Raw genomic sequence first — 15,473 nt, 5'->3', positions numbered from 1 at the left:
AAGCTGTTTGCATTAAAATTTAATAAATGTGAGTGGACTGTTGTTTACAGAGGAACTTTTACATGTATGAGAAATCAGAAGCTGCTGGGGCACAAAATACAAAACTACAAGAAAGTCGTAACATAAACAGTGTTATAAATATTTACACCTATTTATTTTGCATTTTGCCAAATATTAAAAAGTTCAGTTTATGTGGAAAAACATGCATCTGATTTGCAGAAAAATAGCAGTACAAAAATATCATATATGCAATAAATTGATATCATGTTTAACAAACTACATTTGCACAACATATCTAAAAATATTTCCTTCATTCCAACTTCATGTACTTTGGTCATACGTGAATAAAGCATCTTTATATTTTATATATATATACACCGATCCGCCATAACATTAAAACCACCTGCTTGTTTCTACACTCACTGTCCATTTTATCAGCTCCACTTACCATATAGAAGCACTTTGTAGTTCTACAATTACTGACTGTAGTCCATCTGTTTCTCTGCATGCTTTCTTAGCCCCCTTTCATGCTATTCTTCAATGGTCAGGACCCCCACAGGACCACCACAGAGCAGGTATTATTTAGGTGGTGGGTCATTCTCAGCACTGCAGTGACACTGACATGGTGGTGGTGTGTTAGTGCGTGTTGTGCTGGTATGAGTGGATCAGACACAGCAGTGCTGCTGGAGTTTTTAAACACCTCACTGTCATTGCTGGACTGAGAATAGTCCACCAACCAAAAATATCCAGCCAACAGCGCTTCATGGGCAGCATCCTGTGACCACTGATGAAGGTCTAGAAGATGACCAACTCAAACAGCAGCAATAGATGAGCGATCGTCTCTGACTTTACATCTACAAGGTGGACCAACTAGGTAGGAGTGTCTAATAGAGTGGACAGTGAGTGGACACGGTATTTAAAAACTCCAGCAGTGCCGCTGTGTCTGATCCACTCATACCAGCACAACACACACTACACACCACCACCATGTCAGTGTCAATTCAGTGCTGAGAATGATCCACCACCCAAATAATACCTGCTCTGTGGTGGTCCTGTGGGGGTCCTGACCATTAAAGGAACAGGTTGAAAGCAGGCAAAAATAAGTAAGTAGAGAAACAGATGGACAACAGTCAGTAATTGTAGTACTACAAAGTGCTTCTATATGGTCAGTGGAGCTGATAAAATGGACAGTGAGTGTAGAAACAAGAAGGTGGTTTTAATGTTATGGCTGATCAGTCTATGTCTTCATGCATACTTAATTCTGTATCTCCCACATCGGTATCACAAACATAAGGACAGCACAGAAATACCACATTAACTCCACCTTAAAAACCTTCCAGAGTACATTTTGATCAGTTCCTCTTAATCAGTAACACACAATCGATCATTTACATCTCATTTCTCATCTCGCACTTCTCAGGTATCAGCAGCTAGTGAGACAGAATAACAGCATCCAATTAATCAAGCAACAGTGTTACCGATTCACCTCTAAACAGCCGACTCAGAGCAGCGTGCGTTCACAGAAAATAAAGACTGATTTGATGTACACGGTAGCTGCCAAAAAGAACAAGGTCCAATACCTCAGCAGAATAGAAAAACACAACACAATCAATTGCAATCCAGAAATCATTATGTATGAAAATCTAAATTTGGAATCAACCAGGTGAAAATGACTATTTAAAGTCTCAACTTTTTGGTTTCTGATTGTCTTCTTTGATTGGCTTCTAATAAATTCCCAAAGAAATAAAATCAATACAGAAAAAGGTACACAAGAAAAAAATGGGTGATAATTTTTAGTACAATGACAGAATAACATAAAGTAAAGTTTAGGGTTAAATGTATGTTGTAGATTCATGGTTTGCACACTTTTGTTTGTATAGAATCAATAAAAATGTTGGTTACTAGCTACTGTCCGTATAAACATTGCACATAGTTTATATGTAAATAGTACCATGATTTCAGTCTTTAGCTGGTGGAATTACTACATGTATTTTGTAAAAACATTCCCAACTAGATGATATTTAATTTCATTACTTCTGGACTGAGATGTAGAGGAGTGCTGATAGGAGACAGTGTCTTGTGTCCTGATATCAGAAAATAATGTAATGTAATGTAAAAAAATGCATAAACAAATAACAGATTAGTTTTCAGTGTTCAGCTCAAACACGCTAGCCCACCAGCGCTGACATATCAAGACATTCGAGTTCGAATCTCAGGACGGGCTCCTATGTTGAATTTATTTGTATAGCGCTTTTTACAATGGACAAGGTCTCAAAGCAACTTTACAGACTCCAGGACCAACAGACCGGGGGATAATAAGTATCAGTGCGTGACTCTCCATGCGCAATATGGATCTCTATATGAACCCACGAAAAAGAAGCAACCAGCTACGACACACGTATCGAAAGGGGGCGTGCGTCAGGATTGGAGGTCAGCAGTAGATGAAGCAAATTGCGATCAGGTTACTATGTGCAACTAGATAAGGACAAAAGCTGTATAAAAATGTTCAATTATTTAAGATTTTCCCAAATTTATTTGACGTGTGATCATACAAATACAACTCAGATAGCAGATATGCCGAGGTTAGAAAAAAAGTCATGTTGGTTTAATTCTTTCTAGAGTTTATAGACAATGTGAAAGGTCATGGTTTGCATTGCGTGGTAAGGCTGCAGAGATTTTCCCCAGACCGCTACTATGCTTCAGTTATTAATTTAGCTATTTTAGTAGCCAGATTTGAACTGAGATACAAATCTAATGCTCTTAACCATCTTCAACATGTTAAAATGATCCGGTACCTGATATTACTGTTGCTCATAAGACCTCATATCATGACGGTTTCCGTTACGATAACGATGACTCCACAAAATCATAAAACACCTCTCTTTTGTATCTCCAGCTCTCCAAGGACCTATACATCGAGGTCAGGGATGCAGAGTTCAGATGAGAGTGTTCCCCTGGAAACTGAGCTAACATTTAATATGCTGTACCACATCCAATATCATCACGGAAGAATTACGGCTCTGGCAGACTGTGCGCTTTCGGAACGGCTTCACATGAACTTCTATAATCCCCCACTCTTATAGGATCAACCACACAGCCGACTCACACCACTTTATAGCACCCCTGTACTCAAAACCACGCTTTATAAGTGGGTAAATCCTTCTAGACGATTGGTTTCAATGAGATGGGTTAGTATTCAGGTTAAATCTGTCAGAAAATATTTACGTGGGCTTTATGTGACTTGGGTAAAACGCAGTAAATCAGTCTTATAGAAAACTGCCTATGTAGATTATTGTTTACTAACCGCTTCATGCTTGTCAGAGTTACAGTAGATCTGGCATGACCTGGAAACATTAGACACAAGGCTGGAATGAACTCATAACAAGGTAGTAAAAAGGGACCTACAGTCATTGACTTCACATTTCAGCCAATCACACACAGCATTCACACAATTACAGGACAATCACAATTGTACACTAGCTAGCTAAACAAACAATAAACACTCTGCAAACTATCCAACTCGAATTAGATTCTGCACGTTTGCTCTGTATTGGGAGTAAATACTGAAGAAGCCGTTAAACTGCTACAGGGAGGATGTTTTTTTATATATGTTTATTTCATTTATGCATTTTCCCCCCTTTTTAGCCCGATTGCATCACGCATCCTCTCCACCAATGCCGATCCCCGCTCTGATCGAGGAGAACAAAGCTAACCCACGCCCCCTCCGACACGTGGGCAGCTGTATGCATTTTGTCACCTACACTTTGACGAGTGCAATGCAGATCAGCACTGTGTACGGAGAGACACACCCTGAGAGCACTCTTTTCTCATCTCTGTGCAGGCGCCATCAATCAGCCAGCAGAGGTCATAATTGCATTAGTTATGAGAGAGTCCCTATCCGGATTAATATCCCACCCCTATATGAACAACAGGTCAATCGTTGCTTGTTGCTTTTTGCTTTTTGCTTTGTTTTTAATGACGGACTGAAATTTAAACAAATCAGGGCTTGAAATGCAGGTCTCGCATTACGGGGCCAATCGAAACCACAAGTGCATTTGCAAAAAGCTGGAAAAAACTGTAAGTTTAACATAAAATGTGATTCATTTTAGTATATTTTGACAATATTTGTTTTATACAGAAACTATCATTGGAAGACGGTAAACGGCAAACGGTAAAATCTCACAGATCAAAGCTAAAAAGTGCCTTTATGAACTAATGCAGTTCATTAGTGTAGTAAACTAGACAGAAACAGCATTTGGGTGCTTCCAGATTGTATATGGAAACACCATATATAATTGGGTAGCACTGTCGCCTCACAATTGGATAAGCGGTTAAGAGAGTGAGTGAGTGAGTATTTAATGCATGTAATTGAAGGTGGCAACAGCCAGAAAATGCCCCCCTACTAAGATGTGATGAAAAATGACATCTGCTCGACTGAATAATGAATTCGGGTGGGGCAACTGCAGCTAAACAGTGTGCTAATGAGGATTATTAAACATATTTATTTATATCAAAATGTATGAACTAATTATTTGTATTAACATAAAACTTCTGTGTGAATAAATGTATGACTAAAGGACTTTCATTCATTTGGTATTTAATATAGTTTGCCAACAAAACAGATTGGTTAGCCTTCAATTCATTACTTCATTATTTAAATCAATTTTTAGACAATTTTATCAGATTTAAAATCACCTTTTCATTAGATTTAAAATGCCGACTGTCCATCCGACAGTATTTACAGTATCTGAATTTCCAATTCTTCATTTCAGAGGCATCATCCTGTAGAAAATGCATCACACAGAAAAGTTTTCACACCATGAGTTTCCCTTAAACCTGATCCAACCAGGTCTCCGATCACAATGCTCATTCAGTAAGCGCCGATCAATACAGACGTCCACAGTACTTCAATCAAGCTTCGATTTCCCAGCGGAAAAAAAAGCAGTGAATTTAGGTCAGAGGAGTATCCTTCCGACATAACCGAGTCACTTTCTTCAGGTGGATCCCATCCATTAATCGCAGAGACGTGACGAACCAGAATTTATTGCCTTCGTGTGTGGCGAGCACAGGTTCGTCCCTTCGATTCCGCTGTGGAATTGTCTGAATCCAAATGTCATTGAATGTGATGAAGAACTCGACAGCTAGAGAGGTTCAGCTTGATCCCATCCAATCTACTGCTTTTCAGTCTGAACGGCGTCTTAAAAAGCAGGGAGTTCTGTCTTGAATTCTTCTCGATGTTACACCAAAGTTCACTTCAGTTCTTCGAACACTTAGAAAGAAAACAGCCCGAACCCTGATCAAATCATGCCAGCGTAATGTACTTTTAGTCGTAGAAAAATAAATGTTGTTTTTTGTGGTTCGTTCTCATCAGTGAACCAGCCTACAATCCATCTGACCATGTGGCGACCACAACGGAGTGTCCAGTCTCTGTAGAATAAAAACAAGAACAATGTAAAGTGATTGATCTGCATGATAACAGATAAGGTTAGCTCATATTTTAATATTAGTTTTCAAATATTGACCACAACCAGCTACGGCTGCTGTGAATCTATTATCACATACTCATTTAATCACACTATACACGTACATCGATTAGGCATAACATTATGACCACCTTCCTAATATTGTGTCGGTCCCCTTTTGCTGCCCTATAAGCAACAAACTGTGATGCTCTGTGTATTCTGACACCTTTCTATCAGAACCAGCATTAACTTCTTCAGCAGTTTGAGCTACAGTAGCTCGTCTGTTGGATCGGACCACACGTGAATCAATGAGCCTTGGCCGCCCATGACCCTGTCGCCGGTTTATCACTGTTCCTTCCTTGGACCACTTTTGATAGATACTGACCACTGCAGACTGGGAACACCCTACAAGAGCTGCAGTTTTGGAGATGCTCTGACCCGGTTATCTAGCTATCACAGTTTGGCCCTCGTGAAACTCGTCAATTTTTCCTGCTTCTAACATCAAATTTGAGGATAAAATGTTCACTTGCTGCCTAATATATCCCCCCCACTAACAGGTACCGTGATGAAGAGATAATCAGTGTTATTCCCTTCACCTTTCAGTGGTCATAATGTTATGCCTCGTCGGTGTATATAAAACAATTTCCAGAAAAAAGTGTCAAACAATATTCATTTTAAAGCCTCAGTGCATCCACATACAGTCAGTTTAATGGTTTGGGAACTGAGGATCCTAATTGTTGCAGTTTTGCAAGTGAAATTCTTCTCCATTCTTGCTTAATACGAGATTCAGCTGCTCCACAGTCAGTCCATCATCTGATTCTCCACTTCAGGATGTGCCATACATATACAATAGGAGGCAGATCTGGACTGCAGGCACTGCACACTGTTGTACGGAGTTGAAATAGCTGAAATAACCACTGAATTGACACCCCAACACCAAGACAGATTTTCACTGGTACCTTAACATCATGTAGTGTATGTGGTGCCAAATGGTCCTGAAGCTACACACATAGTACAGACTGTTTCTTAAATCACTTACCACAGATGCTCAGAATAGCACACCTTCAGCCTCGGGGTCTGGGTAGCATGTCGATCCGTGTTGAATCTCCTGTGCCAGGATGGACTCATCACAACTGTGGGGCAACATACTGACCGAGGGGTACAAACCTGCAGGACATAAATACAAATAAATCATGAGTACAAGGTAAATAGTTTTTCATTTATAGAAAATGTAGCTGTTGTTAGGTAGTTGGTAAATTAGGTAGGTAGTCTGGTGGAGAATTAGGTAGGTAGTTAATTAAGTAGTTTATTCAGTTAGTTATATAATAAGTTAGCTAGCTATTACATTGGAGGGGTGGTTTGCTAGCTAGTTATCTCTCTAGTCAAAACAATCATGTAGTTAGATTGCAGGTCACAGTTATTTACTTGAGTAGTAACTTAAATAACTAAAGAGAAATTAGATTAGAGGCAGTAAACTACAGATTAGTTAGTTACTATGACTTTTGAAACCCAAGTGTTTGCCCCCTGTCTGTTTTCTTTCTATTTTTACAATAGTCATTTTATTATTAAAGAATTGACACACATCCACAACCATTAGCCCCTATTTGAAAAGGTAAATGCCCCATCATATTTAACAGATCAAACTGAATTAATAAACAAGGTTAAATAAGATGAGAGGCATCCATGCTTAAGCCCTGCCAGCCATGTTAAATCTTTACATTACTTCAAATGCAACCTTTCGAGAAATGTGACAAGGTCTCGGAAGGTCTCACCCAGCAGCAATCAAACGGAAATCCTGTCTAAGGCTCTGGGACTTCAGCGACTCACAGTGAAAGCCATTATCTCCAAAAACAGAACTTGGAACAGTAGTACATTTTCCACATCAGTGACTTATCCAGGAAGTCACAAAAGAACCCTGACAAAAAAATCTAAGGAACTGAAGGCTTTGCTGCCTTAAAAAAAATCATTTAATCATTAGTAAAATCCTGGGCAAAGATGGCATTCATGGGAGATTTGAAAGGGGAACGTCCCTGCTAACCAAAAAGAACATAAATGCTCGTTCACATTTAGCAAAAGAACAGAAAAAGAAGTGATTATGTGGGTAGGTAGCAACTTAAAATAATAACTGACAGTCAATAGTACCAACTTAATTAATATTTTAACAGTTAATTAATACACTAGCTACGTTATTAGTAAATTCGAGTTATTAATGTGATAAATAGTTAAGTAGTCTGGATCAGTGCATTTCTCCCACCTTTCTTCTCATGGTTGAGGGCAAGCCTGTGGTCGATAGGTGTGCTTCTCTGCCTCCCTTTGCTGAGAATGTCCTCCAGGCAGACTGTATTTCCTGAACTTTTCAGGTCATTTGAGGGCATGGAGACAGACTGGGAGTCCCACTCGTAGTTCTCGTCCACAGAGTCTCTCCTAAAGCTGGACATGTTAAAAGAGAGAGAGAGAGAAAATCAGGACCACTGTTGCTAGTGCAGTAATGAAAAGACTCATGCTTAATAACGTAAAGCATAAAGCATAACCTATATCAGCAAATGTCACAATTTAGTGAATATATGTAATGGTCAGGACATCAAGGGTTTCCAACCTTTGGGACTGATTAAACTAGATTCGTGTCCAAAATTCCTGCATTACAATATTAAACTGTAAATGTAACTCTCTGATGGCGCTCAGGTGGTAAAACACGCTAGCACACCAGAGCTGACATTTCGAAATTGTCGGTTCACATATATGAACATTTACTGGCTGTTGTTCAAAAGCAGGGTGACCTCATAACTGACGCAATTATGACCTCTGCTGGCTGATTGATGGCGTCTGCAGATTCGATGCGTTGATCAGGGTGTGGCTCTCCGTACACAAAGCTGATCCGCATATGAACACGCCTTGTGCAGGTAAAAAGATGTAGTCGGCTACTGCACACGTGTCAGAGGGGGCGTGTGATAGTCACGGCTCTCCTCAATCTGGGTGGAGGTCAACATCAGTAGAGAGGAAGCGTAATGCAATACGGTGATTGGATATGACTAGATTGGGAGGAAAATTGAGGGGGGTGGAGTAACTCTCTGAGAGTTCATGGAGTTGCATTAATGTAGATGTAATATCACTGCTCAGCAGGGCGCCCATACGAACAATAATTGGCTCATCCAAGGATGGGAAAGCCGAAAGAGATCCATCATGACTGCTGCAAGAACGACCTCTGCTGGCTGATTTTTGGCATCTTCAGAGAGACGGGGGATAACGGAGATCAGTGCATAACTCAGATCTATGTGTGAACCCACCTCGTGCAAGTGCACACATATCAGAGGGGGCATATGATAATCAGGGTCCTCCTTGGTCAGGAGTGGAGGTCATTCATTCACTTTCTTAACCGCTTATCCGATCAGGGTTGCGGGGGGTGCTTGAGCCTATCCCAGCTTTTCAATGGGCGCAAGGCACACAGTAACACCCTGGACACCCTGGTTTTTGGACTGTGGGAGGAAACCGGAGCTCCCGGAGGAAACCCACACAGACACTGGGAGAACATGCAAACTCTGCACTGAAAGGACCCGGATCGCCCTGCCTGGGGATCGAACCCAGGACCTTCTTGCTGTGAGGCGACAGTGCTACCCACTTAGAAAATGCAAAAAATGTAGATGTAATATCAGAATAATGTTGATAGGTTACACACTATGATGGGGGTCACAATACTATTTATTTTAACCTTATTGAAACCAATTCATACATTTAGTAGATGAAAGGTTCAACTAGGAGTGAACAGCAGTAAAACTGCTGTTTTTACAAAACACGATGACTGGATTTATAAAATAAAGACTTCTAATCTCTAATGATCCTGTCCCCAATAATTACACATGCTTAAAATGCCCCTCTTAATATACTGAAGTAATTTTTTAACATTGTTAACCACCCCTCATCCCCATGTTCGATTCTTGGCTACAGCATTGTTTTAATCTTGAATAAACTCATTTATCTTTAGGAAATTGGCCCCATAGCAGAAAACACCCTGGACTGGACCCCAGTCTGTCATGCTACATCACATCCTTACATAGTTAATGATCTTCACTCACACCTAGGGGCAATACAGTAGCTAATCTGATTATTGTCATTATGTGGGTTTGCCGGTGATACTCCAGCTCTCTTTCAGCCTTAAAAAGAGCACAGGAAACTCCACACGGGCTGTAACCAGGACATATAGCTCCCCAGCTTCAGGCCAGACAACAGCACTTTGCCAAGAGCAAGAAATACGTGTGCAGGGTTGAGACTGTTTTACAAGTGTAAATGAATACAATCGGGATTTCATGAGGACTGCAGAATGTAGAAACTAGTAACTCTGGGTCTTACTATGCCTGCTGAACCACTACATCAGAAAAGAATTATTCAACAGGTAAACTCAGAGATGCTCGATTCATGTACTGAATTTTGACACTGGTGTTAATACTAGTCTGAAAACTTGCACTGGTATTGGAATGAATATGTGTCGACATGATCCACTGCAGTATTCTATGCTCTGAAGTGTGTAAAATGTATTCACGTAACATGGATACTGCATCTAAATGTACATACAGCCATCAGCTTGAATAAATTTGACTTAGATACTAGCACAATGGGGCGGCACGGTGGCTCGATGGATAGCACTGTCGCCTCACAGCAAGAAAGTCCAGAGTTCGATTCCCAGGTGACTGGCCTGGGTCTGTTTCCTCCAGGAGCTATGGTTTCTTCCCACAGGCCAACTGGAGAGACTAAATTGCCCAAGGTATGAATGTGTGTGTGTGTGTGTGTTCATCCTGTAATGGACTGGCAACCTGTCCAGACAACCTACTACCTTTCGCCTGGTGAATTGTACCCACCGAGACCCTGAATAATATAAAGCGGTGGTAAAACAGACAATGGGCTGGAGGCTGTTCGAAATCCTAGATGCCTTAATATCCTCACTACTGAGGCATCTTAATATTTCAATGTTATTTTGACTTGAAAACGAGTGAGCGTCCGACCCTGCCTTAGTGATCAAGGCAATCCCAGCATTCATTGCGGGTCGGGTGCTCTTCTCTCACAGAAAAATAAACATGGCTAACGGTGCGAACAAACGGATGGAGTTATTTCAAATGTAAATAAAATATTATTGATTTTTAACTTATATAAACTTGGGCTCGTCAGGAAATGTAACTGTTATCGGTACATGAAGGGAGATGTTATATTGACATGTTAGCGTGCTGTGCTACCTCAATCCATTGGTTTTAATGGCAAGATGCTAAATGTTAAACGCGAAACCCGATGGAATCACTGTCCAAGTAGCGCGTTCGAATAACCTGACTTATAAGTCATTGACTTATTAGAATCCTCTCTACTGAGGCAGCTGCCTATGTAGGCAGTAAGACAGCAAGGCAGCTCACTAGGTTTTCGAACATACGCAATGAACGATTGATGGCAATGGAAGAATCAGCTAGGAACTAGGGGTCGGTATTTCAGTGACCATTAACCTACGATTTTATTATCAAGAGCATTAATAGACCGCATTTATCATACGCTTTTATCCAAAGCGACGTACACAATGAGCAATTGAGGGTTAAGGACCTCGCTCAGGGACTCAACAGTGGCAACTTGGTGGTGGCGGGGCTTGAACAGGCAACCTTCTGTTTACTAGTCCAGTACCTTAACCACTGAGCTATCACTGCCTCTACAAGATTGTAAAATAAGGAGAAGTTTGGTCTCACCATTCCGGCAAGCCTGCCGCATCTCTGCTTCTTTCATCTGCAATGTCTATGGAGTTGATAAGAAGGGGGCTGAAAGACATAGACTGCCTTCTGATTGGCTGATCCAGGCTGCCTCGGCCACTGCTCTGGCTGGCGTAGCTCCTGCAACTGCCCTCTGGTTCTGGAGAGTAGCAGTGATACGAGGGCCAGCTGGAATCTTCTACAGGCATAGGAGGTGGACCAGGATGCTGAGACACCATTTGCTGGTACGAGTTTTGGTCAGGAGGAGAGGGAATGTTGGAGGTCGGTCTGTGCTGGGAGTCTTGCAGCTGAATTTCCGAAGGCACCCCTGATTCGGTTTCTTGATTAGAAATGACCTGGGTGTCCTCGGCTATTGACCCAGGCCTACTTTGAATAGGAGACAGGGAGGGTCTCTGACCCACGCTTAATGAATCAATCCAGGCATCCGGGGGCAGGAATGACTCTTTGTACCTCTTGGAGTTTAGATTTGGGACACTTCTGTGATGGTTCACATGCTGGGAACTTACACTAAGACTTTTCTGGAGACTTGGTTTTTGCCTCTGCTTTGAAGGAAGGGTACTGCTCGATCGACAACTCAACCTATTCGGGTCTCTTCTGACGCCTCTCTGAATTGTTTTGTAGCCAACATTTATCTCTGTCTGCCCCTCACGTTCAGGTTGATACAAACTTGGTCGGTGACGGTCAGTCGTATCAGTATCCAGCATGGATCTGGTGAGAGCCTGTTCCTCTAGCTCATCCACAGACATCTCCATAAAATCCTTAGCAATGCCAGCGTGCCCTCGGCCTCTTTCTTCCATCCTGTTCTGCTGATTTTCTCTAAAGTGACCTGCTCCGGGGGCAATATGTTCTTGGCTATGATTGAAGGCTGGTGAATTCCTCAGGCTGCCCTCCACACTGTATGGAGGTCTTTCCAGTCTATGGTAAAACGAATCAACCTCAAAATTCATAGAAGGCCCTTTAGTCATGGTTCTTCTTTGATCCCGGTCAAAAGCCAGTGACTTTAGGTGCATCCCTCGCTCTAGACTCTTGGACCTCCGGTTATTTGATATCTGCCTCGGATGCGAGAGCTCACCTGACCTTTCATGGTTAATATGAGCCTGCAGCAGGTTGTTTGTAGACAATTTATGGCCGGTCTCCCATGGAATACAGGAGGAAGGTCTTGCTCTTGGACTCACAGAACGAGACAGCCCTCTGCTGGACAGCTGACTTACACTCAAGGTTCCTCTGCTATTCCAGGATGGTTTCTCATCTTCATTTATGTCCATCCTTCGCTCCACTCTAAGCGAGCCACCTCTTTTGGCAAAGTTGGCTGAAAGGTCCCGATCGAGAGCATACTTGCGCAACTCTTGCTCAAGCTCCTCTCTTTCTCGGGCCAGTCTGAGACAGCGACTAAGGTTGCCCTGTTCCCTCTCATGCTCCATTTGCAGAACCAAAGTGCTAGCTCTGACATTAGGACCGCCACATTTGATGGTGGAATATGTGTCTGATGGTGCGTAGAGAACAGAACCGCTGATCTCCGAGCAAAAACTTGACCTATCCGAGATCTCCTGTCCCAAGGACACCGAGTAGCAACCTCGATTAGGCAGAGTTCGTGTTCTTCCAGAGGCCGAGATGTCCAGTCCACAGGGGGGCATGTCCACAGAAACAACGAAAGGAGGATCTCTTCTGTCGCTCCTGTAGGAACGCAGCGACTGAGATTTCCGAAGTGTGGCGTTGCTAACTGGCTTGGACGACTGAGGAATGTCTTGGAGTTCAGCACTGTCTTCTTCTTGCGACTCGAGCACAAATCGACCGTCCGGCCCCCGATGAATTACGTCCATGGTGGAGGACCTTCGGAGATGATTCTCACATACGGAACCATGAGACGGGGCATGGGTACGAGGAAGCAAGTGTTCTCTTTGGCCGTCGTTTTGGCTGGACCTGTCTAAGCAGGAGTGGTCTGAGGAAGACGAGGAGCTGGAGAGCGGACGGAGTGGGAGAAGCTTCTCCTTGAGCACGCTGTCAGGGCTATCGGGAGCGGAGTCATTTCTGAGAAAGACAGCATTGTTTGTTGGTCAGTGTTAACTCACTGTCCATTTTATCAGCTCCACTTACCATATAGAAGCACTTTGTAGTTCTACAATTACTGACTGCAGTCCATCTGTTTCTCTACATACTTTGTTAGCCCCCTTTCATGCTGTTCTTCAATGGTCAGGACCCCCACAGGACCACCACAGAGCAGGTATTATTTAGGTGGTGGATCATTCTCAGCGCTGCAGTGACACTGACATGGTGGTGGTGTGTTAATGTGTGTTGTGCTGGTATGAGTGGATCGGACACAGCAGCGCTGCTGGAGTTTTTAAACCCCTCACTGTCCCTGCTGGACTGAGAATAGTCCACCAACCAAAAATATCCAGCCAACAGCGCCCCGTGGGCAGCGTCCTGTGACCACTGATGAAAGTCTAGAAGATGACCGACTCAAACAGCAGCAATAGATGAGCGATCGTCTCTGACTTTACATCTACAAGGTGGACCAACTAGGTAGGAGTGTCTAATAGAGTGGACAGTGAGTGGACACGGTATTTAAAAACTACAGCAGCGCTGCTGTGTCTGATCCACTCATACCAGCACAACACACACTAACACACCACCACTGATCCACCACCTAAATAATACCTGCTCTGTGGTGGTCCTGTGGGGGTCCTGACCATTGAAGAACAGGGTGAAAGCAGGCTAAAAATGTATGTAGAAAACAGATGGACTACAGTCAGTAATTGTAGAACTACAAAGTGCTTCAATATGGTAAGTATATATTAATTTTTTATTATTTAGCCCATTTCACTAGAGACTCAGATTACTGTGAGTTTGTAGTCACTAGATCATTAGCTGTTGTTGACTTTAATTATCAATTATTACTTTTTTATTGAACTATTATGAGCACATTAAAGAATTGTGGTAAATTACACTTACTTCATGTTTGCATCAGGATGGTCATCTAGAAAGAGGACAAAGCAAAAACAATGGAAATGAATGACATGATAAAATGACAACTGTCAGGATGATTACTATTGTTTTTTCAGAATGGATGAACACATACAGCCGGATAGACCAGAACGCAACGGTCCGTCGCATCTAATCATCTTACCCTGCGTCTTCCTGCGCCTCCAGATTCTCCTGCGGCCAATCAGACACACTGTGACCAGAGCAAGCAGAAGAATGAAGCACAGTACGCCCATACCAGCCATAACCCCGATCCAGAGAGGCAGGGGAACATTTTCCGGTAGGCGGAAACCAGGAGAGAGGCCATCCAGTACTGCAACTGCATGAAAATGATGTGTTAATATTTATTTATTTATTATACACCGATCAGCCATAACATTAAAACCACCTCCTTGTTTCTACACTCACTGTCCATTTTATCAGCTCCTCTTACCATATAAAAGCACTAAAAGCAGTTCTACAATTACTGACTGTAGTCCATCTGTTCCTCTACATGCTTTGTTAGCCCTCTTTCACCCTGTTCTTCAATGGTCAGGACCCCCACAGGACCACTACAGAGCAGGTCTTATTTAGGTGGTGGATCATTCTCAGCACTGCAGTGACACTGACATGGTGGTGGTGTGATAGTGTGTGTTGTGCTGGTATGAGTGGATCAGACACAGCAGTGCTGCTGGAGTTTTTAAACACCTCACTGTCACTGCTGGACTGAGAATAGTCCACCAACCAAAAATATACACCCAACAGCGCCCCGTGGGCAGCGTCCCATGACCACTGATGAAGGTCTAGAAGATGACCGACTCAAACAGCAGCAATAGATGAGCGATCATCTCTGACTTGACATCTACAAGGTGGACCAACTAGGTAGGAGTGTCTAATAGAGTGGACACTGAGTGGACACGGTATTTAAAAACTCCAGCAGCGCTGCTGTGTCTGATCCACTCATACCAGCAGAACACACACTAACACACCACCACCATGTCAGTGTCACTTCAGTGTTGAAAATGATCCACCACCTGGTGGTCCTGTGGGGGTCCTTACCATTAAAGAACAGCATGAAATGGGTGCTAACAAAGCATGCAGAGAAACAGAAGGACTACAGTCAGTAATTGTAGAACTTTAAAGTGCTCCTATATGGTAAGTGGAGCTGATAAAATGGACAGTGAGTGTAGAAACAAGGAATACAACTATTGTAGCTATTTCTACAGCTGATGTATACAAGGACGTACACTATATGGACAAAAGTATTGGGACGCCTTTTCAAATTATTGAATTCATGTGTTACAGCCACAGCAATTGT

At 42.5% G+C, this 15,473-nt stretch overlaps 2 protein-coding genes across 2 annotated transcripts in view; both read right to left on the bottom strand.

Annotated features, from left to right (window-relative positions):
* Nucleotides 1–4,594: 4,594 nt before the first annotated feature.
* On the bottom strand, nucleotides 4,595–12,483 carry LOC134332599 (uncharacterized). The gene is made up of 4 exons (XM_063014322.1): nucleotides 11,177–12,483; nucleotides 7,717–7,892; nucleotides 6,502–6,629; nucleotides 4,595–5,427 (listed from the first exon to the last, which is right to left on the bottom strand). Exons 1-3 carry the CDS (start codon nucleotides 12,460–12,462, stop codon nucleotides 6,511–6,513), a joined length of 1,581 nt encoding a protein of 526 aa, XP_062870392.1. The 5' UTR covers nucleotides 12,463–12,483; the 3' UTR covers nucleotides 4,595–5,427; nucleotides 6,502–6,510.
* igsf9a (immunoglobulin superfamily, member 9a) overlaps nucleotides 12,476–15,473 on the bottom strand; it is a 31,863-nt gene continuing 28,865 nt past the window's right edge. The window contains exons 16-19 of the mRNA XM_063014704.1: nucleotides 14,322–14,495; nucleotides 14,147–14,171; nucleotides 12,533–13,225; nucleotides 12,476–12,488 (exon numbers count right to left, since the gene is read on the bottom strand). Coding sequence (XP_062870774.1) covers nucleotides 12,476–12,488; nucleotides 12,533–13,225; nucleotides 14,147–14,171; nucleotides 14,322–14,495 — 905 coding nt within the window. The remainder of the gene's footprint in view (nucleotides 12,489–12,532; nucleotides 13,226–14,146; nucleotides 14,172–14,321; nucleotides 14,496–15,473) is intronic.

This window comes from Trichomycterus rosablanca, chromosome 18 (genome assembly GCF_030014385.1).
Source record: "Trichomycterus rosablanca isolate fTriRos1 chromosome 18, fTriRos1.hap1, whole genome shotgun sequence".
Classification (NCBI taxonomy): domain Eukaryota; kingdom Metazoa; phylum Chordata; class Actinopteri; order Siluriformes; family Trichomycteridae; genus Trichomycterus; species Trichomycterus rosablanca.
Note: the sequence above shows the minus strand (reverse complement) of the source record. Positions and strands in the feature narration are given on the sequence as shown.